The sequence below is a fragment of the Oryzias latipes genome, chromosome 19 (assembly GCF_053564925.1).
Source record: "Oryzias latipes strain Hd-rR chromosome 19, Olatipes_Hd-rR_3.1".
Lineage (NCBI taxonomy): Eukaryota > Metazoa > Chordata > Actinopteri > Beloniformes > Adrianichthyidae > Oryzias > Oryzias latipes.
The window spans coordinates 25,508,560-25,533,450 of record NC_136255.1 but is presented as its reverse complement, the minus strand read 5'-3'; the positions used below and the strand labels follow the sequence as shown (position 1 = coordinate 25,533,450).

General features: G+C 42.7%; 1 protein-coding gene across 1 annotated transcript; it reads left to right on the top strand.

The window, feature by feature from the left end:
- The first annotated feature begins 17,895 nt into the window (after nt 1–17,895).
- LOC101165674 (uncharacterized) lies at nt 17,896–21,931 on the top strand. Its single transcript, XM_004080119.3, has 3 exons — nt 17,896–18,174; nt 20,368–20,885; nt 20,987–21,931. The coding sequence occupies exons 2-3, from the start codon at nt 20,393–20,395 to the stop codon at nt 21,484–21,486; spliced, it is 993 nt and encodes a 330-aa protein (XP_004080167.1). The 5' UTR covers nt 17,896–18,174; nt 20,368–20,392; the 3' UTR covers nt 21,487–21,931.
- The last annotated feature ends 2,960 nt before the right edge of the window (nt 21,932–24,891 follow it).

The following is a 24,891-nucleotide window of genomic DNA, read 5'->3' as shown; positions in this document are numbered from 1 at the left end:
GTGTCCCTTTCCCACACTGAGGCACGGAGACTTAACCTCTTTTAGGATTCTTTACTCTGGTTACTGTAGACTGCAACAAACGCCGTACAATTGATTCAGCAACTCCTCAATCTCTCTCGCTGAGACGAGAACGCTTCACCCAACTTCTTATTCGCTCACAGCCGCATCAGCCCTCCTTTTTCCCTTACTCGGCCCATGGCTGAACCCCATTGGTCCAAACTACCTAACAAAAGGCTGAGCGACAGAACTGAGAGCCAATCAGCATCTCTGCTTGATGTGTTCAACAACAGCCACCCAGTCCAATTCAGTCCGCAACAATATGCTTAAAACTAAAATATACAAGTGAATGTGTGCATTTGATGTAATTTCAACACTTTTAAAGTACAATAAGCCTGTGGATTCTTTTGAACAACATTTTTATGCTGTTGCTAATAAATGATGAGTATTTCTTAGCATTAATGTGACTTCTGGTGCCGCATGGTTTTGCTGATGCTCTAGTCTGGTTGATACGTGGTGAGTTTCAGCTTCATGCAGGCGTTGACTTTAAACGTGATCTTAGGTCGGTCTGAATGCTCTGTAGATGTGACAAAGACTGCTCACATGCAGACGTGAAGACAAACATATACTCACACGCTGCAGTGACGGGCAGCAGGTTTTTAGTTTTGACAATCCCTGCTCTATCCACCTTGCTGCCCGTGCCCACACCCCTCCCCCCCTTTCTTCCTCACACATCCCGCTGCAACTGCGCGCTCTTTCTCAGAGACGGGAGCGCGCAGTTGAAGGAACGGCGTTTCGCAGGTTTCAAGTTGTCATAAACTCTGTGAAATAATAGATAATAGTAAACTGATATGCGGTGCAGATTTTTTTTCTCCAAGCACCGCTAATACTGCACGCCCCCCCTGGCATCGCACCCGAAATGGACTGGTCTAATGAAAAAAAAAAAAGTATAATTAAAGATTGGTCAGCGAGCCACATGTGACCATCAAAAGAGCCATATATGGCTCGCGAGCCATAGGTTCCCGACCCCTGGCTTAGAGACTTGTTGTCATCCGCCTCTGAATGCATGAGGTTCAGTCCAGCTAAAATACTATCAAAACTTACGATCCCTCATGGGTCTCAAATTGTTCTTCCTTTACCAGTATCCAGACACCCCTTTGCCAATTGATATTTCAGTTGTATGTGCTTTTGTTGTCCAACTATTTGATAATCGCTGATATCAAAGAGACAAAGCATCAAATCCAGCCGAGCTGCAGTCCATTGCTACGTGAGATGTTGAACTTCCTCATCTACGAATCTCCTTGGTCCTTGGATACCCTTCCATTCGCCTGCTCCTTGATGCGTCATAAAGGTGCGTCCCTCCGGAAATGACAAAAGGTTACTTCTCTCTTACCATTGGTGCATATACAAATATTTTGGTGTTAAGATTACGTGCAGGTTTTATTTTCACTATGTCAATTCTCTGTTAGAATCTGTGCTTCTGATGGCTTTCTAAGGTGCAGTGAATACACAATTAGAACCTCCTCTTTAAAGTCACTACTTGATTTCACTTTCTCAGAGCACCCTTATCTTAAGCATTTTAAAACTGATTAGTTCTGCTAAGATTCATTGCCAAGACTGATACTGCTTTTGTCTTTTATCTATGCTTTGCTTCCTGAGCCTGCGACCCCTACTCCCTGGTCAGCACTTCAGTTTCTGATGGATGACGTAAAACTCTTGACAAAGTTGGCTGGCTTCCAAGTTCCACAGCTCGTCCTGCAGCTTCCCTGCAGATCGCGCCCCTGCACTCCTTGAATTGGTGCCGCAACGACGATGCCAGATCGAGGCGTTGAATTTAGGGACGTTAAGCACGTATCATAGTACGTCAGACGGAAGTACTGAATTTATGGATATTAAGCTTTGTGTCGTCTTACAGGTTTTGGTTCATGGCAGATCAAATTTAGTTTCCCTGCTGCATCTTTGTGGATGGATTGGTTCCACGTTCAATTTGCCTGGCTCTTTTTCTGTTCTATCTAGATAGTATATCCCCTTCGTGGCGCTAAACGCGAACGGGAGCGGCCCTTTGGTCAATGGTGCCGGGTCACACATAGCAGATCCACTAGATAGTGTGTTCCCTTCGTGGCGCTGTACTCGAACGGGAGCAGCCCTACAGTCAATAGTGCCGGGTCACACGTAGCAGTCATACTTGTAAGTCGAATATGGAATGCCTCTGAAACAAACTTCATTTGACTTAAACACACATAATACTGATCTTAACATTCCCATTCTATTCAAACTCATGCTGATCTCCTTTTGGTTTTGGGGGGTGGTTTCTTCCCCGGCTTCCACCTGTGAGCTCCGATAGGGGTAGTTTTATACCAAAGGTTTTCTATGGAGATCGTTGCTTTATGTATCTGAACGGAGACTAAAAGAAATATGAAATAAATCTTCTTTACTGCATGAGTTGTCTGACTGAAAAAGAAATGTGGCTTCATACTAAATGAGGAAACCATATATTGAGGACCTGTCCACATCAGTGACCATTTCACTACTTATTTTCACAAAGGACAGCAACATAGGGTCCCCCCCGATCAAAGCAAGGAGCCAGACCTGGAAGATCCCACTCCAGTGACCCTGTTCACTAAGAAAATATAATCACTGATGTGGAGTATCCTTCTGAGGAAAACACTGGAGTTAATACAACGTAAAACTACAAGTAATTTGTTTTTTTAAAGTGTATCTAGAAAGACATTTTGGGTCTGCATAAAGAGAGTGCAGGAAAAGATTTTGGTCACCTATTAACATTTTAAAAACTCCAATTCATTGGAGTCATCAACTCCATAAAGCTCCCAACAGTCGTCTAACATACAGTTCTCTAGATTTACAGAACAGCATCGATCTGGAAAGAAATGTTGCAGATAATCTCTCTAGGACACCAAACATGAACACAGACACACAAAATCCAAGCAGAATTTATTTTTGAAATGTGAACAATCGTTTTTGAATGAATATGGTCCTTTAGTTTTTTTCAGATAGTTTTATTTATCCCCCAATGGGGAAATTCTTCTCCGCATTTGACCCATCCCCTGGGGGAGTGGTGAGCTGCAACTGAACTGCGCTCGGGAGGCGGTAGCGTTAAGGGTCTTGCCTAAGGACCCTCACTGAGTGATGTTAACTGCTCGCTATTGATATGGTAATTGCCCCCAGTACCATTCTTTCTTCCCCTCCGGGAATCAAACCCTGGATTCCTGCATGGTAGCTTCTCACCTTACCAACCGAGCTACTCAGCTTAATATCCATAAATTCAATGCTTCCATCTGAGGTACTATGATACGTGCTTAACGTCCATTCAACGCCTCCATCTGGCATCGTCGTTGCGGCACCAATTCAAGGAGTGCAGGGGCGCGATCTGCAGGGAAGCTGCAGGACGAGCTGTGGAACTTGGAAGCCAGCCAACTTTGTCAAGAGTTTTAGGTCATCCATCAGAAAGTTTTGTGTTAAATAAAATTCTTTCTAAAATTGGGTAAAAGGTTGTTGTTTAAGTGCAGTGTTGAAAGGTTTAGCATAGTGTTCTCTTTAAGAATGCTGCCATATGACATTTCAGTGGAGTGATTGACAAATGTGGTGGAAAACAACCAGGGAACATTCACACAAAGAGAACATTCAGACTAAGTCTGTTGATGGGAAGGGTTTTTTCGAGGAAGGACATGGTTTTCTCACGCTCTGTACCTTTAAGCAAAAAGATCTTCACTTCTGTTCATAAAGAACTGCACGTCTTGTGTTCTGGTGATTTCATCAGGTTGTTTGCTCTCCTTGCTTTAGTTTGTGACAGTGCACTGCACTGACAGATGCAGTGGCTGCATTCAAGACCCAGACGTTAAGTGTCACTTGTAAAATGCCATGGAAGAACAACAGCATAAAATGTCAGACAATGAGCTGCAGGAGAGCAGAGAGGAGACAGAAAGACACACATAAGGAAATTCTAAAAAGAAAAACCACTCAAAATATACAATAACAAACACGGTACTTTAAAAAGATATTTTCAGAAAATAAAAATTAAAAAAAAAGTTTATTTTTAAAACAAATGATTTTTTTAACAGACTTCAACATCCTCTAATGCTGCATGTTAGCACTTTGGAGACCACTTCATGGGAAAAATCATTGCTATGAGATCTAACCTTTCATCTTTGCCACACTCTTATAACAGATCCCCAGTATTGTTTTTACCTGAGGAAACACTGGGGAGTTTTGTCCAGGTCAATGTGAAGATGCGTGATCAAGATTGATCAGAGGTAAACACCACAACCTGCCTTTTAGATCCAGTCCCTACTTCACTTTTTAAAACTTTTCATGGGTTCTTTGAGACAGAGCTATTAAACATAGTAAACTGCTCTTCTCAGACAGGTGTCTTCCCCTCAGCAGTGGTGAAGCCTTTTCTGAAGAAAAGTAATTTTGATCCAAATACTCTGGATAATCTAATCTAATCAAACTTTATTTATAAAAAAAAAGCGCTTTTCAACACTAAACTTTGGAATGGGTTCAGTAATGAGCTGAAACAACATTAAAATATTCAAATATTCAAGAAAATACATCCATCCATCCATCCATCTTCCTCCGCTTATCCGGGACCGGGTCGCGGGGGCAGCAGACTGAGCAGAGATGCCCAGACTTCCCTCACCCCAGCCACTTCCTCCAGCTCCTCTGGGGGGACCCCGAGGCGTTCCCAGGCCAGCCGAGAGACGTAGTCTCTCCAGCGTGTCCTGGGTCTTCCCCGGGGCCTCCGCCCAGTGGGACATGCCCGGAACACCTCTCCAGGGAGGCGTCCAGGGGGCATCCGGACTAGATGCCCGAGCCACCCCAGCTGGCTCCTTTCGATGTGGAGGAGAAGCGGTTCTACTCCGAGCTCCCCGTGGGTGGCCGAGCTTCTCACCCTATCTCTAAGGGAGCGCCCAGCCACCCTACGGAGGAAGCTTATTTCAGCCGCTTGTATTCGGGACCTCGTTCTTTCGGTCATGACCCATAGCTCATGACCATAGGTGAGTACTGGAACGTAGATCGACCGGTAAATTGAGAGCTTTGCTTTTCGGCTCAGCTCTCTCTTCACCACGACGGACCGATAGAACGACCGCATAACTACGGACGCCGCTCCGATCCGCCTGTCAATCTCACGCTCCGATCTTCCCTCACTCGTGAACAAGACCCCGAGGTATTTAAACTCCTCCACCTGGGGCAAGGACACCCCACCCACCGAGAGATGGCAAGCTACCTTTCTCCGGTCAAGGACCATGGCCTCAGATTTAGCGGTGCTGACCCTCATCCCAGCCGCTTCACACTCGGCCACAAACCGCCCCAATGCACGCTGGAGGTCCCGGCTCGATGAAGCCAACAGGACAACATCATCTGCAAAAAGCAGAGAGGAAATCCTGTGGTTCCCCAAACCAGATCCCTTCCGGCCCCTGGCTGCGCCTAGAAATTCTGTCCATAAAAACTATGAACAGAACCGGTGATAAAGGGCAGCCTTGCCGGAGTCCAACGTGGACCGGGAACAGGTCTGACTTACTGCCGGCTATGCGAACCAAGCTCCTACTCCGGTCGTACAGAGACCGGACAGCCCTCAGTAAGGCTCCCCGGACCCCATACTCCCAGAGCACCCCCCACAGGATGCCACGGGGGACGCGGTCGAACGCCTTCTCCAAATCCACAAAACACATATGGACTGGATGAGCGAACTCCCACAATCCCTCCAGCACTCTAGATAGGGTGTATAGCTGGTCCACTCTTCCACGACCAGGACGGAAACTGCACTGTTGTTCCCTAATCCGAGGTTCGACTATCGGACGGACTCTCCTCTCCAGTACCCTGGCATAGACTTTCCCAGGGAGGCTGAGGAGTGTGATTCCCCTATGGTTGGAACACACCCTCCGGTCCCCCGTCTTAAAGAGGGGAACCACCACCCCTGTCTGCCAGTCCAGTGGTACGGTTCCCGACCGCCACGCGACGCTGCAGAGACGTGTCAGCCAAGACACTCCCACAGCATCCAGAGACTTGAGGTGCTCAGGGCGGACTTCATCCACCCCCGGGGCCTTGCCACCGAGGAGCTCATTGACTACCTCAGTGACTTCAGCCCGGGTAATAGACAGCCCTACCCCAAAGTCCTCACTCTCCGCTTCTTCAAAAGAAGGCGTGTCAGTGGGATTGAGGAGATCCTCGAAGTACTCCTTCCACCGCCCGACAATGTCCTCAGTCGAAGTCAACAGCTCCCCACCTGCACTGAAAACGGTGCCTGCGGAGAACTGCTTTCCCCTCCTGAGTCGCCGGATGGTTTGCCAGAATTTCTTCGAGGCCAACCGATAGTCCTTCTCCATGGCCTCACCGAACTCCTCCCAGGACCGAGTTTTCGCCTCCGCAACAGTCCGGGCCGCAGCTCGCTTAGACTGCCGGTATCTGTCAGCTGCCTCTAGGGTCCCGCAGGCCAGCCAGGCCTGGTAGGACTCCTTCTTCAGCTTGACGGCATCCCTTACTTCCGGTGTCCACCACCGGGTTCGGGGGTTACCGCCGCGACAGGCACCAGAGACCTTGCGACCACAGCTCCGAGCAGCAGCAAAGACAATGGAGGTGGAAAACATGGTCCACTCGGACTCAATGTCCCCAACCTCCCTTGGTACCTGTTTGAAGTTCTCCCGGATGTGGGAGTTAAAGACTTCCCTGACGGAGGGCTCAGCCAGACGTTTCCAGCAGACCCTCACAGTACGTTTGGGTCTTCCAAGTCTTTCCGGCCTCCTTCCCCGCCAGCGAATCCAACTCATCACCAGGTAGTGATCGGTGGACAGCTCCGCCCCTCTCTTCACCCGAGTGTCCAAGACACAGGGCCGAAGGTTGCCTGAAACAACTACAAAGTCGATCATTGACCTCCTGCCTAGGGTGTCCTGATGCCAGGTGTATTGATGGACACCCTTGTGCTCGAACATGGTGTTCGTTATGGACAAACTATGACGAGCACAGAAGTCCAATAACAAAACACCACTCGGGTTCAGATCAGGGGGGGCGTTCCTTCCAATCACACCCCTCCAGGTGCCACTGTCATTGCCCACGTGGGCATCGAAGTCCCCCAGGAAGACAATGGAGTCCCCCGTTGGGGCACTTTCCAGTACCCCTTCGAGAGACACAAAGAAGGCCTGGTACTCCAAACTGCTGTTCGGCCCGTAAGCCGAAACCACAGTTAGAGACCTGTCCCCCACCCGGAGGCGGAGGGACATGACCCTCTCGTCCACCGGGGTGAACTCCAACACTTGGCGGCTGAGCTGGGGGCTCACGAGTAAGCCCACGCCAGCCCGCCGCCTCTCACCTTGGGCAACTCCAGAGTGGTAGAGAGTCCAACCCCTCTCTAAGGACTGAGTTTCAGAGCCCAGGCTATGTGTGGAGGTGAGCCCGACTATATCTAGACGGTATCTCTCAACCTCTCGCACCAGCTCAGGCTCCTTCCCTCCCAGAGAGGTGACATTCCATGTCCCAAAAGCCAGGTTCCATGATCGGGGTTTGGGCCGCCGAGGCACCCGCCCTCGACTGCCACCCAAACCACATTGCACCGGCCCCTTTTGAGGTCTCCTACGGGTGGTGGGCCCATAGGAGAGTGGTCCCACGTCGCTCCTTCGGGCTGTGCCCGACCGGGGCCCGTGGGAAGAGCCCCGGCCACCAGGCGCTATTCAAGAAAATGTAGAAAGAAACTCTGATTTCAGGATATGAAGATACGAGGAGTTAAGGATCAAGAGGGGATTGAATCATTCCAAATACATGTGTGAACGTCATTGTGGTGAAATAATCAAAGCTCTTTTAATTACAACCAATAGTATAACATAGTAATGTGCAATAATTATTACTGAAAGGTTTTAATTACACTCAATAAGCTATCAAGTTTGTTTACCTGAGCCGCAATGTGCAGCAATAATTTCTGGTTTAATGTTATCATGTGCTCTAATGATAATCAATGATTATCACATATCAGTACCGTTACTGTTTACTGATATTGTGAATGAATGTTTTCTGAAGATTATCATCAATAAGCACTGGATTTTGTTATTTGAAGAGAATCTTATTTGATCAGTACCAGATTTGAAAAACTGTAAAACTATCAAATGAATTAACTCAGTAGGGGTGGGATGATATAAGTTTGCTTTTTCCCACTCCTTTTCAAGCAATAAATCAAGCTCTACTTATACTTTAGTTAATTATTACTGTTTTTAATTAAGCAAAATGTGATTCAAGTTACTTTCTAGACACAAAAGTATTTAATTAAGGAATTGACATTATGATGATAAATTCTGTGTCAAAAACATTTGTTTCCCATAATACTGTAAAGGCCTATTTCCTCAGAGGAAATGCCATTCAGAAATGTGTCGTTATTTCTTTTGTATTAAGACAGGAGTACTTCCAGAGCGGTGAGGCAGGAGAATTTCCATAGCGGTGAGGCAGGAGACCGACGGCTTGACGTGTGACCAAGGCTGACCATGGAAACCAGGTAAGAACCCGTGGACGAGTTTACCCCGTTGGGTGAGGCGAGGGAAAATTAGCGAGAGCAAAAAGACTGGGAACAAGAGAATAAACTTGACCAGACTAAGCACCGTTGAGGAACAACGAATTGGCGTCGAATAATGGTGGTGGATCTCCTTAAGAAGCGGTGGTTGATGAGATGAGTGGAGTCAGCTTGTCACGTCCGGAGAGAGCAGAGAGTAAGGGGGAGGAGTCTGTCAGAGGCACCATGACATTAATATACTATTTGCGTTTTTTCTGTTGTTTTGGTTTTCTTGTGTTACATAAAAAGAATCTGAATAACAAAGAGTAAAACCTGTTGTGTAAATATATCAATTTAAAGAATCTAATTACCCTAAAAAACGTAAAGAGCACTAAAATAAATAGATGATGGTGGCCAGTATGGGGAAAGATTTTTTTTTTATATATGTACGTGTTTTGTTGCAAAAATCATGGCATCTAGAACAAGTGCGGGTTTGAGTGGCTTATACAATCCAGATGCTTTGAAAGATACTGAGTCTGTTGATCCAGATTTTACTGTTGGTCAATTTGTAACCATAAGAGAGAAATCTCCAAGTGAAATAACATCTATGTTGGGTTCATTATATTTAGACGATGAAGAGGATGAAAATGAATGTATTGCTCCTGAAGACATCAGACACAGGAAAGCTAAACTGCCAACCAATGTTGAGGTTGTTCATGTTAATGCGGATGATGATGGTGGTAATGCAGAGGATGAGCAACAGTACAGAAGATCAGGAGGAGCAGAACATAAAAGCTGACCTAAAATGTGTAACCCATTAAGTTGTTGCTTTAAAAGAGCAGGTCCATAACTTAGAAGTAAGACTGAGGGATTCCATTACAAGTTCTATCAATCGAGAAAGTAATTTCAGAGAATATACTGATGTTTGTTTTGCAAAAATGGAAAATAACCTTATTTCCAAGGTAGAAAAACTGGAAAAAGACGTGGTGAACTGCATGTTAAGAAGGGATTGGAAATGGAAAAACCAACTAAAAAATGTTAAAGCAGCATCCATTCCCCAAAGGTCCATAGCCATTTCTACTGAATTACAGTAATCAACTCTTTCTGATGAACCTCATCTTATAGTACCTGGTCAGCCTGGTGCCACCCCTTTCTAATCTACACCTCCTGTTCGCTTGGACTTTCCCACTTTTGGAAACTCCAGAGAATCTTCAGATGTTGTCAGTTTTATAGAGCAATGCAAAAACTATTTAGACATACGACCATTGTCCAACCATGAATTAATGGGAGCCCTGTCTGCAGTTTTGAAAGGACCCGCTCTTAGTTGTTGGAAAGCCACAAAACATCAAATACATGACTGGACTTCTTTTAAAAATGCATTTATGGCTGCCTTTCTCCCTGCTGACTATTTAACAGAAGTAGAGGAGAAATTGAGGACCACAGTCCAAAAGCCAGATCAGTGTCTGAGAGACTTTGCATATGACTACAGAGGTCTATGTCTTAAGTGGAAGCAGGACATGTCAGAAGAGGAGATTGTGCGACGCATACTTAACAACATCAATCCAAAAGTGGCAGGATGTCTGAGGGGAACGGTGTCTACAGTTGCACAACTTGTGAAAATTGGAGCCATGGTTGAAAAGGACTGCACAGGAGCAAAAAATTATTGGTAGAGAGTTCATGCTAGTTCTGACAGATTCACTAAAAAACCTCCTGAGAGAAAAGGTAACTAAAAGAGGACAGTAGGTGTCACTGTAGTTCCACAACTTACCTTAACTTAAGAGCCAAACCTCTTACTGGTCCCTGTTCAATCCGAGGGATGCAAGTGGAAGCAGTGGGTGGCACTGGTAGTACCTTTACTCAAACGAGAGAAAGCTTGTGGAACCAGTTGACACGTCCTGAAGAAACATTTCAACTTAAAGAAAGACAAAGGTTCGTTAGGGCTGATGGCACCGTTCACCAGGAGTTGGGCCACACGACTATATGTCTTGAGTGGCATCAGGATCAATGGACAATTAACGTGCATGTGATGGAAGACCGCCACTTGGCTTTCTCTCTAGTGCTTGGACTGGATTTTCTATCAAAGTCGGGGGCAATCCTTGATATGTCCCGAAACAGTTATGGAGTGAAAACAGATCATGGCTATAAATTCCATGTGTTTTATTCATCAGACAGGAGATTTCAAGGAGTAGAAAAAATCCACCATCTCCTCTTGCCTTTCTCCTGTTAATCTCTACTATGCACTCCGACCGGGGGAGTTTCCTCCTTGTTGGTCTGTTGTGACTGCCACAGACATTGTTCAAACCTGTGACACTGATAACCCTGACAGTTCCAGACTTCTACATAAATTGTTGGAGGATTGGCCTACAGTTACTTCCGGCATTCTGGGGAAAATCACTGTAGAAAAACACACAATCTTCTTACAAGACGAAATCCCAGTGAGATCAAGAGCATATCGGGTTTCTCCTTTGAAAAAAGAATAATCGAGGAACATGTGGCTAAAAGGTTGAAAAATGGCATAATTGAACCATCACAATCAGCCTGGTCCTCACCTGTAGTCCATGTAGACAAGCCTGATGGATCCTATAGGTTTTGTGTTGACTACAGAAGAGTAAATGCCAAGACCTTACCTGATGCTTATCCCATGCCCCTCATTCATGACATCTTGGAATCCATGGATGGTGCCTCCTGGTTCAGCTCTTTGGATTTGCAATAAGGATATTAGCAGGTGGCTATGGATGAACAGAGTAAGCCACAAACAGCTTTTATAACTTCTATTGGACTTTTCCAGTTCAAATGTATGCCATTTGGATTACGTAATGCTGCAGCAACTTTCCAACGGCTTATGGAAAAAGTGTTAAAAGAACTAAAAGGGAAGTTGTGTTTTGTTTACATTGATGACATCATTGTTTATTCTAAAACACAAGCAGACCACCTGAAAGACTTGGCAGAAATGTTTCACAGACTCCATAGTGCCAACCTCAGTCTCAACATGGATAAATGTAATTTCTTTAAAAAACAGTTAAAATTTCTTTGTCATGTTTTCTCAGGAAAAGAAGTAGAAGCCAATCCAGCAAAGACACAAGCAATTGCAGAGTTTCCAGTACCAATTGATACAAAATCACTTCAACGTTTTCTGGGGCTTGCAGGCTGGTATCATAAATTTATTGCAAATTTTTCTGATATTGCGGCTCCTCTTAATCATTTGAAGAAGAAGGGGGTAGAGTGGCACTGGACTACCGAATGTCAAGCTAGTATGGATGCTTTAAAAAAAGCTCTAACCTCACCACCCATACCAGCAAAGCCAGATATGTCACTTCACTTTCAGGTTCGTACAGACGCAGTGAGGTGGGCCTTGGGGTTATTCTCTCTCAGGAGACAAAAGATGGAGAACGTGTTATTGCGTATGCTTCCAGAGGGCTTCGAGGACCTGAGAGAAATTATTCTACCTCAGAAAAGGAATGTTTGGCTGTTGTCTGGGCGGTCGAGAAATGGCGACACTATCTTGAAGGGAAGGAGTTTTTCGTCTACACAGACCATGCTGCATTGTCATGGGCGCTGCCTTGTCATGGGCATTCAATTGTCCTAAAACAACATCTCGCTTGACGCGCTGGATTTTGGGGTTGCAACAGTTTCACTTCAAGGTCCTAAAACACGACGAATTATCAAGATTCTGATTGAGGAAATCTTCACTAGGTGGGGCGTTCCTCAATATCTGGTGTCTGACCGAGGTCCTCAGTTTATTAGTAGTCTTTTAATTGACCTTTGTAAGACATGGGGGGTTGTGCAGAAGTTAACAACTAGTTATCATCCACAAACCAACCTCACCAAACAAGTAAACAGAACATTGAAGACCATGATTGCATCCTTTGTTGGCCAACATCACCATGCATGGGATGAATGGTTACCTGAGTTTCGTTTTGCTATTAACACCGCCCATCAAGAAACCACAGGAAAGACCCCAGCTGAGCTGGCTCTGGGACTTAATCTCAATGGCCCTCTGCAGAGACTGATTTATAAACCGCCTTCTCCCCAACAACAAGCAACCTACAATCTAGTTGAAAGACAACACCAACTGGCTGAGGAGGTTAAACGGATAGTGGGTGTGCACCAGGCTAGAAATGCTAAGTACTATAATACCTGTAGAAAAGATGCACACTTTCTGCCAGAAGACTTGGTCTGGGTAAGGTCACATCCTCTTTTCAAAGCTACTGAGAAGTTTTCAGCAAAGTTAGCACCGAAGTGGGAAGGACCAGCAAAAATAATAAAGAAATGAGGGCCTATTAATTACAGAGTTATTTGGGGAGACCCACAAAAGAAAGAAGATACTGTAAAGTGGCAAACCTAGGAGGGGGGCACCCCGGAAAAAGGGGGGCCCACGAGGGGTGTTGGGAGTGGGAGTGACCGTGAACTCTGAAAGGAAGACGCTACAACATGGACCTTAACGGGACATTAAAGAAAACAAATGGGTTTTGAGAGACTGGGGATTAATATACTATTTGGGTTTTTTCTGTTGTTTTGGTTTATTTGTGTTACATAAAAAGAATCTGAATAACAAAGAGTAAAACCTGTTGTGTAAATATATCAATTTAAAGAATCTAATTACCCTAAAAACGTAATGAGCACTAAAATAAATAGATGATCTTTACAACTTTTTTGTTTTGTTTTATTTTCTGTCTTTGTAATCTATGCATTTTAACATTTCTGTAATGAGTTTGATAAATATGTGTAAACTCTTTATTGCTTTAACTACAATGCTTGAAATAAAATCAATAAATCAAAAGAAATAAAATCAAAAGAAATGTAAGGCTTGGCTCTACTGTGAGGACAGAGTATTTGGGAATCTCTTCATACCAGGAGCCAGCTAGGCCATTGGACCATTATCACAGTGCCCACCCAAGCCAGGACAGCAAAGGGTCCTCTTCACAGCCGTCAGACTGCTAAAAGGCTGTTGTTTAACTGCAGTGTTGAAAGGTTTAGCATAGTGTTTTCTTTAAGAATGCTGCCACATAACATTTCAGTGGAGTGATTGACAAATGTGGTGGAAAACACCCAGGGAACATTCACACAAAGTTCAGACTAAGACTGTTGATGGGAAGGTTTTTTTCGAGGAAGGACATGGTTTTCTCACTCTCTGTACCTCTAGGCAGAAAGATCTTTACTTCTGTTCATAAAGAACTGCACGTCTTCTGTTCTGGTGATTTCATCAGGTTGTTTGGTCTCCTTGCTTTAGTTTGTGACAATGGGTGCTCAGAACTTCAGGGTGGTGGTGGGCTGCTTGTCTGGGTCAGGGGAGGCTCCTGGGTTAGTGGGGTATTGTGCTGGACTCAGGCTTGGCCATCAGCGCTTCCCCTTTTCATTTTACTCTCTACATTCTCTTCATACCAGGAGCCAGCTCGGCCACTGGAACATTACCACATTGCCCAGCCAAACCAGGACAGCAAAGGGGTCCTCTTCACAGCCTTCAGACTGCAACGTTAATCTCTAGCCGGTCCAGCAAGGTCGACAACAACCACCCACCAAGTCAGCAAGTCATGGCAGAAAAGATCTACACAAGAAACACTGGGGCTAAAATCAAAAGAATATGCTAAAATTAAATACATAAGATGTATATAAAAAGATAATATTGAGAATAAGAATATACCAATTGCATTGAGACATAGTAGGTTTACTTTACCAACACACATGTCATGCAGCGAAAAAGAATCAAACCATCATTCCAGTCCAATGTGAGGAAACACTTTGAATTTAGCAAAGACATGTGACCATCCAGTGTGCTAGAATGTTCTAATAATGTTCCCTTTGGATTATTTTGATGTGGTAAAACAACAGTGGCCTGAGCTTTAGGAAACTAAAATGTGAATGGATTTGCTACTAATTCTTGTTTACTTGTTTGTTTGCACACATATTTTATTTACTCTAGATCATCTTGAAGAAATCCAAGGAATCTGGAGAACTTCCCCTGCACTGTTCAGTACCCAGATATTTATCTCTGAGTCACACTGGTTGTAGTTTTGGCTAAAGAGGTACTGAATCGATCGAAGGTCAGTGAATCGGATCCAATCGGATTGTTTAAAATGAACCGAAAACAAAATGAAATTGCTTCGGAAACCACAAATATCAAACCGAATCAAATCCTTCATCAGATGAATTGTTACACACCTAGTTTCCACACAAACCATTTACAGCCAAGTCCAAGTCGCTTTGAGTTGAACGTCAGACAATCGTAGCAAGTGATTCCACTGACGAGAACACACGGTCTCTAACCTTTGGAGTGAAGACCATGTAGCAAAAGTCTACTGTCCTCTTAATTAATTAATTAGCTTTAGATTATGCAGATTATCTCTCTAGGACACCAAACATGAACACAAACACACAAAATCCAAGCAGAATCTATGGATGAAACATGGATCATATTTGAATAAAAATGATCATTTAGTTTTGTTTTGAATTGGGTTATTTTATGAATGAGATAAAAGGGTGCTATTTAACTGCATTGTTGAAAGGTTTAGCAAAGTGTTCTCTATAAAAATGCTGCCACATAACATTTCAGTGGAGTGATTGACAAATGTAATGGAAACTTACATTTGAGTACTTACAGAACAGCATCGGTCTGGATAGAAATGTTGCTGCAGATTATCTCTCTAGGACACCAAACATGAACACAAACACACAAAATCCAAGCAGAATATATGGTTGAAACGTGAACAATCTTTTTTGAATGAAAATGATCCTTTAGTTTTGTGTTAAATACAATTCTTTCTAAAATTGGGTAAAAAGTTGTTGTTTACCTGCAGTGTTGAAAGGTTTAGCATAGTGTTCTGTTTAAGAATGCTGCCACATAACATTTCAGTGGAGTGATTGACAAATGTGGTGGAAAACACCCAGGGAACATTCACACAAAGTTCAGACTAAGACTGTTGATGGGAAGGGTTTTTTCGAGGAAGGACATGGTTTTCTCACGATCTGTACTTTTGGGCAGATCTTGTGTTCTGGTGATTTCATCAGGTTGTTTGGTCTCCTTGCTTTAGCTTGTGACAATGGGTGCTCAGAACTGCAGGGTGGTGATGGGCTGCTTGTCTGGGTCAGGGGAGGCTCCTGGGTTAGTGGGGTATTGTGCTGGACTCAGGCTTGGCCATCAGCGCTTCCCCTTTTCATTTTACTCTCTACAGTCCATAACTTCATCATCCGCAGTAGAACACAGACAAACATCTGAGCACAATCAGATCTAACACAATGTGTAACACTGAATATGATCTATTGATAGGCCCTTTAGTGCATTGAGTATTGAATGTCAGAGTCTGGATTACCAATTCTTCTTCCTAATGTATTTCATAACAAAACAACCCAAAACTTGTCACACGGTTTAGGTCTTTGACCAAACAACTTCTGTCTTTGACCTAGTCTTATCAGACCACTACTGTGTGTTTTTTTAATGCAATCCAGCAGGAAGTGTCAGTGAAAATTGCGAAGAAGTGGTGTTTAACTCCTGAAGCGGCTGTGAGTTATATTGATGTTTTTAAGCAAGTTCTTGCTCAGATTTTATCAGCATCTTCTGCTGATGTTGTTGATGCCAGATGCAGTGGCTGCATTCAAGACCCAGACGTTAAGTGTCACTTGTAAAATGCCATGGAAGAACTACAGCATAAAATGTCAGACAATGAGCTGCAGGAGAGCAGAGAGGAGACAGAAAGACACACATAAGGAAATTTTAAAAAGAAAAACCACTCAAAATATACAATAACAAACACTGTACTTTAAAAAGCTATTTTCAGAAAATAAAAAATACATTTTTATTACAAATGATTTTTTTAACAAAGACTTCAACATCCTCTAATGCTGCATGTTAGCACTTTGGAGACCACTTCATGAGTAAAATCATTGCTATGAGATCTAACCTTTCATCTTTGCCACACTCTTATAACAGATCCCCAGTATTGTTTTTACCTGAGGAAACACTGGGGAGTTTTGTCCAGGTCAATGTGAAGATGCGTGATCAAGATTGATCAGAGGTAAACACCACAACCTGCCTTTTAGATCCAGTCCCTACTTCACTTTTCAAAACATATCATGGGTTCTTTGAGACAGAGCTTTAACACTCACGATTGTGACATTATGTAGTCTGTCGACAACTCTGCATTGATTGTAATTACAGAATAAAATAACTGGTTTTGTCTTAGTTCAAAGATAATTTGTTGTAATTCATTAATGTTTTATTTCATTCACTTCTGGATTCACAACATCAACAAGTTACTTATATTTGTCTGTAAAGTAAAATATACATTTTAAATTAGAAAACTTTTCTTCCTTCAAATCAAAAGAATATTTTTAAACACATGAAAAACAATAAACTTATATTCGAAATGATATTTCAGAGGAAGAGCTATAACATTGTTTAATGAAGTGTTTTTTTCTCCCTTTAAGGTCATCAACCTTAAAAGGGAAAAAAAGTGGACGAGTTGATTCTGTGTCTTCAAGCAAACCAGGGCTTTCAAGTAAGGCCAGAGCAAGAGAAAGCAAAGAATTTGACTGGTTCTTCAGACCTACCAGACAAACATGATAAGACTTTAGGGATGTGAATGGTATGACAGGTAAGTGCAGTAAATGTCATTCAAATGATCCCTGGAGTCACAGGTTAGTTATGAAAAAATCTGTGACATCTAGATATGTTCCTGCATTGTACTGAGATCTGTTCAAGATGTTCCTGTTTTTACTGCCTCATAACTGCTGTAGGGTCCAAAAAACCCTGTTAAACTCTTTGTTCTTGATGTGTTCTTGCAGAGTTCTTAGATCTATGAGAACTAAATCTTTAGAGAGAGGGTGACCTCTTTGCTCTGTGGGTCTCAGCGTTGGCTGATTCTGCTCTGTCAATTTCCCTGTCCAACAACTTTGTTATTTTGCTTCATTTGTTGTGATTTCTGGTTGAAACTAATGAAACACAGGAAATGAAAATCTGCCTTTAAATAAACATGTCATGCTTTACCATTGTTCTGTTATTATTTTTGAATAATATCACAAAGAGGTTGTTGTTTTCCAAGGTCAAAAAACAAACAGAGCGTCTGTGTAACAATGAAGTCTCCGTGTTGAAAATAGTTGATTTTTTACACTCTTCTTCTCTTTATTGGACTCTTTTCTCATGTGACATCTTAACATACAAAACAATAGAAAAGCATGGAGCTCTGTAGTTAGTTTGTTTTAGGGTTAGTTTTTTTATTGTTGACCATAACAACATAGAATTTCTGAATTTCACTGGATTCAGGCACCTAATCTACAGACCATACTGCTTTGTTGAGGGGAAACTCTTTCAGGGCTTTTAAATCTAACCTTAGGCCTACAGTTCTCTCATGAATGCTGCCATATTACATTTCACAGATGTGATTGACAAAGAAACCAGAGTTAGAACCCTCCCACTTAGAGTTTAAAAGCTGAGCTGAAAGAAGTGAGAAATCAGAAGACACAACTGGTCTCAACCCCTTAGCGCTGATCGGTTTTGCTGTAAACGCACGAAAAATACTGTCTGAATAGCCTCACTTCTGGTCAGTTAAACTCTTTTATATACAACATTTTTCAAGCATTAGTTTCTTGTAGGAACGACCAAAAACGAAGCACCATCCAGTTTTTGTTGACGAAGATCACCGTGTGCCACATCGCCATTTTGAGACAACAATCCTGGTAAAATCTTCTGATCGAAGGTAAGTTGTGCCAAGAAAAAAAATGCATTTGTTTATTGATTTACTTGTCTCACTACCATGAAGCAGTGAAGGTTAAATATTGAATATTTTAAAAGATTTTTAAGGATTAGGGTTCGTCAATGAAAAAGCTCTGGTGGCAACAAAGAAAACGCCCCACTGTAAACACAGTGCCGTATCTAAAAAGGGCTCAACACTCACTTGCTATTGGTTGATGTTGGCTGAGTCTTTTGCTCTGTCCCTTCGTTGGAGCCAGGAGCCTCTGTCTAAAAAAATCAGAAAAACCCAGGGAGTATTTAAAAGCTAAAACACCAGGCTCAATAAAACACTACGAACATGAAATCAGTAAAATAATAAATAACATGCAATATTGAAAATACAGCGCTGGTGACTTGACAAAATCTTCCGTGGGGTATTAAAAAAATACAGATGAAACAACAGAGGGGTACTTAGCTCGAAGAGGGGCGGGTCACAAGCACACCCCTCTGCATTCCAACATCGCTTCCCCCTCTGACCGCTGTCTGGCTCCTGGCTCAGCTGCTCCTCCGCTGTATGCCAGCACTCGCAGGGCGTCCCTCTGGGATCCGTTCGGCACCACTTCACTCCTCCGCTGTCGGTCCTGCACCTGCTCGTCTAGTGGCTTCTCCCGCTGTGGGGTTTGGCTCTTCTTGGCCAGTCGTTTCCACAACCAGCAGTTGGAATAAGCACCCCGCCGTCTCCTCATATCACAGCTGCCCTTCCTCACGTCCCACCGCTCCTTAAACCCAGTCTCTCATCAGCACGCTCCAAGTGCACACCTGTGTCCAATCCAGCAGCGTGAGCTGCTGCTTTGAGGGCACGTCTGGATTTTACAAACAAGTGAAAAAACATTAAAAACAGTTCACCCTGTTACAAAAGCAGCCTAAGCGACAATGAGGACAGTGACGAGGAAAACATTCCTGAACTGATATTTACCCGAATAGATAAAGAATGCCCAAACTTTTTTAACTGATTTACATTTCTACTCTTGGAGATGAAATTAGTAGGAGCAGTAAGTGGACTGATGATAGCAGCGATGAGGACACTGATGGGATTTGTCATGCACCTCTATTGCTTATTGGGTTGGCATGAATGAGTCCCTGGGTGGGTACAGAAAGTAACAGACGGATATGCTAGCTTTTAGATCATCCACTGCACAGGCTCTTTGCGTATAGAAGGGAAGAGCCTGATAGAGAAAAAAGGGGACGGACTTCATTGAAAGACTTGAATTTCAGAGGAAAAAATGTAGGAGCAGCAATTCCTGTTCAATATGTCCACAGTGATGGTGAGGGACACTGACCAGTGATGGAAAATGGGCATCAGCGGTGCAGATTCCCTTATCCCAAGGGCCAAACTGTTGTAAAGTATGGAAAGTGTAACATTTATCTTAGCTTTAACAAAAACATCAACTGCTTTTTTGCTTTTCATAGCTAGAGTGAAGCAATGTGCTTTTTCTCTAATAGAGTTTTGTGTTTTTAATGTTGCTTTTTTGTTTGTAGTTGTGTTTAAATAGTTTGCTTAGTCTATCGAGGGAAAATACTTAAAATTACTTTGTAAATGAATCAAAATGTCCTCTTACTGGAAATGGGAACAGGTGTTTTTTTTGTTTTTCAATAGATGTCCGTTGTTGCTGATTTGCGAAAAAGCTAAACTTATATGTTATGAGCTTTAGTCAAATTAACTATCTCAAATTAGTTTAGCATCTCCTTGAATGCAAAAACATGATTGATTTTTTGTTGTTTTTTCATAATTGCAATTAAATAAAGGTGTTAAGGGGTTCAAATCTGAAGCAAAGTTTTATTGGTGTGAGACTGCTTGTTCTGGAGCGTTTTTCATATATAGTATTGTTATAAAGGATGGTTAAAATTTTTCATTTTATCAGATTTATTTTAGTTCACCTACAGCAACAACACGTCCTTTCTTTACTTTGTTTTTATCTGGTGATCACGAAATACGGTATTTGATTTGTCAGGAATGTCAGTGTTGAACCACTCATTAAAAGTTATTATGGGTCATTAATTTTTGCTCCTTTATTATTTTGAACTGCATACAGTCTGATTTGAATAGAAAGTAATTTGAAGACTTGTTGGTTAAAGATGGTAAAGGTTTTTTAGAACTAAAGAATAAATAATAATGGAACGATAAAAACTCATTCCACAAACGTTTTTCTCCTTCCAGTATTTCCTCCTCCACCACATCTGTGATGATGCAGCAATCTAATCAGGGGGCTCTGCAGACGGTCATGAAGCCTCTGGAGGATGGGCTGCTGTCCTTCAACCGCCTGTCAGAGATGCTCCTCAGTATAAATGCAGACATCGTCACTCCTGGATGTCAGACCTTTGATGACTTCAGAAAAGAGATTAAAGAAATGGAGCATAACTTGAAAGAGTCAGAGCAGGGAGCCAGTAAGGAGCTACAGGATCTTGATAAGAAGACTGAGACTCTCACTGCAGATAAAAATGATTTAGAGAGAAAGAGACAGGATCAAGATGCTGAGTTAAAAAAATTAAAAACTAGTCTGGACTCATATGAGTCTACTTTAAAGATGTACACTGAATCTCGGGAGACTCAGCTGAAAAACCTGGACTCTGCAAAACAGACCCTGAGAGAAATGGAAGGGAAAATACAGGAAGCACAGACAATCAGGGATGTTGGCATTGGTCTAATGTTCATCCCAATTGTTGGATGGATTGCAGGTAAGTTAAATCAATTTGAAATCCGAAAAACTGCTTTTCAATAATAGACTTTTTAAAAGGAAATGTGAGGAGCTGCTAAAATGTGCTTCACTGTTTTCCAGGGGCAACCATGATTGGTGTTGGCGAAACAGATTTAAGCTCAGCCAGAGATCAAGTAAACAGAGCTCATGAGGAGGTAAAGAAATCTGACGATGAGATAAACAAAAGCAATCAAAAGATATCTGAGTACAACGAATTAATTTGTAAAGCTCACAAGGAAACCGAAGAGGTCAACAGGAAAATTGGTGTGAATGAAGCAGAACTGCAGGCTTTGTCTGAGAAACGGAAAACTGTTGGAGACCTTCAGGGTAAAACTAGAGAAGTTTTCCATCATTTGGGGCTTCTCTCTGGGGTGGGGAGTGCAGCTGAGCTGCAGACCAGAAGGCAGATTCTGGTGGAGACCATAATGAAGGTGACAAATGAATTGACACCAGTGCTGACCCAGATTATGGGAGATGGTCTGCTGCCGACTGAAGGCTTAAAAAGAATAATGGAGCACATGGAAACTAACAACAGAAAGCTAAAAGCAAATATAAGTGAAAAAAATAAAGATTTTTACTGATATGAACAGGGTATGTCAAGGTTTCTCATCATAACACCATGAAATTCCCAGTATTCTAATTTCTTTAAATTAGATTAGATTAAACGAAAAAAAAAACTGCTGATTGATTGAATTGAAATAATTGTGCCTCTGTCACATATCTGTCTACCGATACATGCAGAGCCAAAATAGAGAGAAAAAGACTTGTTTCATTTACAAATTTGGACATTATTTCTTTTTGTTATGTCATCTTTGAGTTACTTTTCATAAATGTATGTATATGTTGGTTTGGTTGTATTAAAGGTTAAAGGCTTGATTCTGTTCTATCAGCCAGAGTCTAGAGTGATGCTCTCACTTTTCAGTATATCTTTGATTTTTCTTTGTTTCCAAGCACTTTTACTTGTCTCAAACCACTGTGACATTTGTTTTTCATCTGTAAGCAGTTGGAATAAAATGTAAAACTACATTTCCCAGAATGTGTGAAATTGTCTTTGTATGATGAAAACTGAACAGTGATGAAGTATCTGACGTAGTTTTATACAAATGTGTTTGTGGGAAGATTTTGCTTTAAGTTTCTACTTTATACCCCTATTCTGTCCTTTAGAGCAGTACACTTTCCTGGAAAATGTACTGGTTTTAAATGTCGGACAATATTTGAACAACTCAGTCTGCATCAAGGTGAAGCTTGCGTAAACCTTTAAGAATTTCAGGTGACAAATAATCTTATTTGCAAGTGTAACCCCTTGGCATCAGACAAGCCATCAGACTAACTGTGAGCACCTGGCCCCGCCCTTATTGTGAGAGGCCTGGTGTGTATATAAGTTCTTGGTCAGCTGGTGCACTTCCTGCTTGCTGCTTGCTACTTCCTGCTTCCTGTTTCCTGCTTCCTGTTGGCTGCTTCTTGCTCTCAGCTGTTGCTGCTGCTGTGGCCACACCAGGACGCCTAAAACATATTACGAATAATACGAACAAATACGAACATATTTGGACACCTCAGCATTTACCTTTGGACACTAACTAACCCCAAAGAGACCTGCTCATTGGTGAGTTTTTGCGGTCGCGACACCGAAACCAGAAAAAAGCTTTATCATAGTCACAGAGCTAAGCTAATGCTGCCTCACCTTTGAGACTTTGTTTTATTTAATGGTTCTTGTTTGGTTGTTTTAATTTAGTTGGCTGAATTCAAGCCGAAGCAATTTTGTTAAGTCGCTTTCCTCCTTTTGTGTTAATTGAACACTTTGAACTGTTACTTTTATTTCCATGATGCCAAAATGGCCACTGTCTTTGAATTAGATAATGGAATGAAAAACCATGTTGCGCAACATTTGAAATTTGAAAGTTTAATTTGTTTAAAATTATTCTACTTTGATTAATAATGGGATAAAATTAATTGGTAACTTCAGAGTACATTTTTGATTTAAAACTTTTATCCACTTACCTTGAACCTTGATATGGAATTGTTTGACTTGTGTACACACTTTGAATTCTATTTGAAACAGTTATTTGATTTTTTGATAAGAATATTGTTTCTCTTGTTTTTACTTTCTACAATGATGATTAATCTGACCTATCAGTATACCCAGTGAAATGACTGGCTTGTTTTTGTTCAATTCTTGATTTGTTTTTTCTGACCCTTTCTAGGTCAGGTTTTTGTTATGTATTCTTTGATCTACAACTTGATGGCGAGCTACCCAAATCTGAGATCCTGATACTTCCACCCTCAATAACAACTCCTCACCTGCAGCAAACCTCAACTACATCCCAACCAATAGACTTTTGGAAACCTCTCAATAGGACTCAGACCCATATCCCGGTTCCTTTTGTTGTTGTTCTTTTGTATTGTTTAAATGTCTATTTTCTGTTAATACAATCGATTGCCTTTTACTTTCATCGCTGTCTTGTTTTCATTTACATACTTTGGGCTCCCTGAGACGAATTCTGATTATTGCGTCTAGTCCCATAACCTGAGAAGCGTTACACTTGGCGAGCTAGCTAGGAGCCCTGGTGTGTAAATGTTTTCCTTCTAGTTTGTGTTAATTAAAAAAGAAAAACAAAGGAAAAAAACAATGGAGTTTGTGACACGATCTGGACTTAATGTTAATAAGTCTGTTTTGATTACAGGGGTAACAAACACTAAGGCCGATAATGACGTTATTGACTGTTTGCGTAGTTACGGGAACCTAAGCCGTGTGTTGTACGTAAACGACCCCACGAGTGCACTACACAAAAACCTGATCGTTGAGTTTGCAGACGAAAATTCATACGCTGCTTTAGAGCCACTGTTGCCGCGCACTCATACATCGGCGAATGATGAGCTTGAGTTCCGCTTGACACCTCTAGCCTCCGAGTGTGTTGCCGCAGCAGACAGTAACAGCAGCCCCCCTGACTATCTGTCCGAATTGAAGAGGATTGCAGATCGGAGTGGCTGTGATTTCGACAATGTCCTGAAGTCGGTGATGACTCAGATCGGCCACCACTTGGATTCAGCAGCAGCAAAGAATATAAGTCTTAAGCATGAAGATGACTATGAGGATGATGAGGACAGTGACGACGATGAAGAGGAAGCAAGAGGAGTTGACACTGGCTCAGAACAACCACAACCTGCACCACCTTTCCAGCAGGAGGCGCTATCCCGTCAGCCTAGAGCAAGGCAAAGAACGTCGCTGTCTCCTGACCAACTAAATCCACCCGAGGTCCAGAAGGTGGTTGTGGAACATGTGGTTCGGAACACTGACCTACTTTCATCTTTTCCACGTCTGCGACCCTTTTCGGGGAAAACACCCAAGCAAAGCAACGAAGCAGATTATGATTCCTGGCGTGGACAGATAGCTCTCCTACTGACTGATCCCAGCCTGTCTGCCCTGCAAGTCACCCGGAGGATCATGGAGAGCCTTCTTTCACCTGCAGCTGACCTGGTGAAGGGGCTAAAGCCAGACACGTTGCCAGCAGTGTTCCTCAATACCCTTGATGCAGCTTTTGGAACTGTTCAAGATGGAGAAGAACTGTTTGCCCAGTTCCTGAATACCCTCCAAATCCCTGGGGAACGACCATCTGCATACCTCCAGAGGCTGCAGCTAGCACTCAGTTCTGTTGTCAAGCAAGGGGGCGTTTCACCATCTGAAGTTGACAGACATCTTTTGAAACAGTTCTGCCGTGGGTGTTGGGACAATTCCTTGATTATGAAGCTGCAACTGGAACAACAAAAAACAAATCCACCCTCGTTTTCTGACCTGTTGCTTCAGCTCAGGACAGAAGAGGACAGACAACTTGCCAAGGAGTCATTGATGAAGCAACACATTGGTGCAGCTAAACAGAAAGCAACCATTCAATCCCACAGTGCCTGTTCATGTGGCCACAGTCCACCACCAAACAGAGAGCTGAAGGAGATGAAAGAACAACTCCAAAGACTCCAAAAGCAGATGTCAC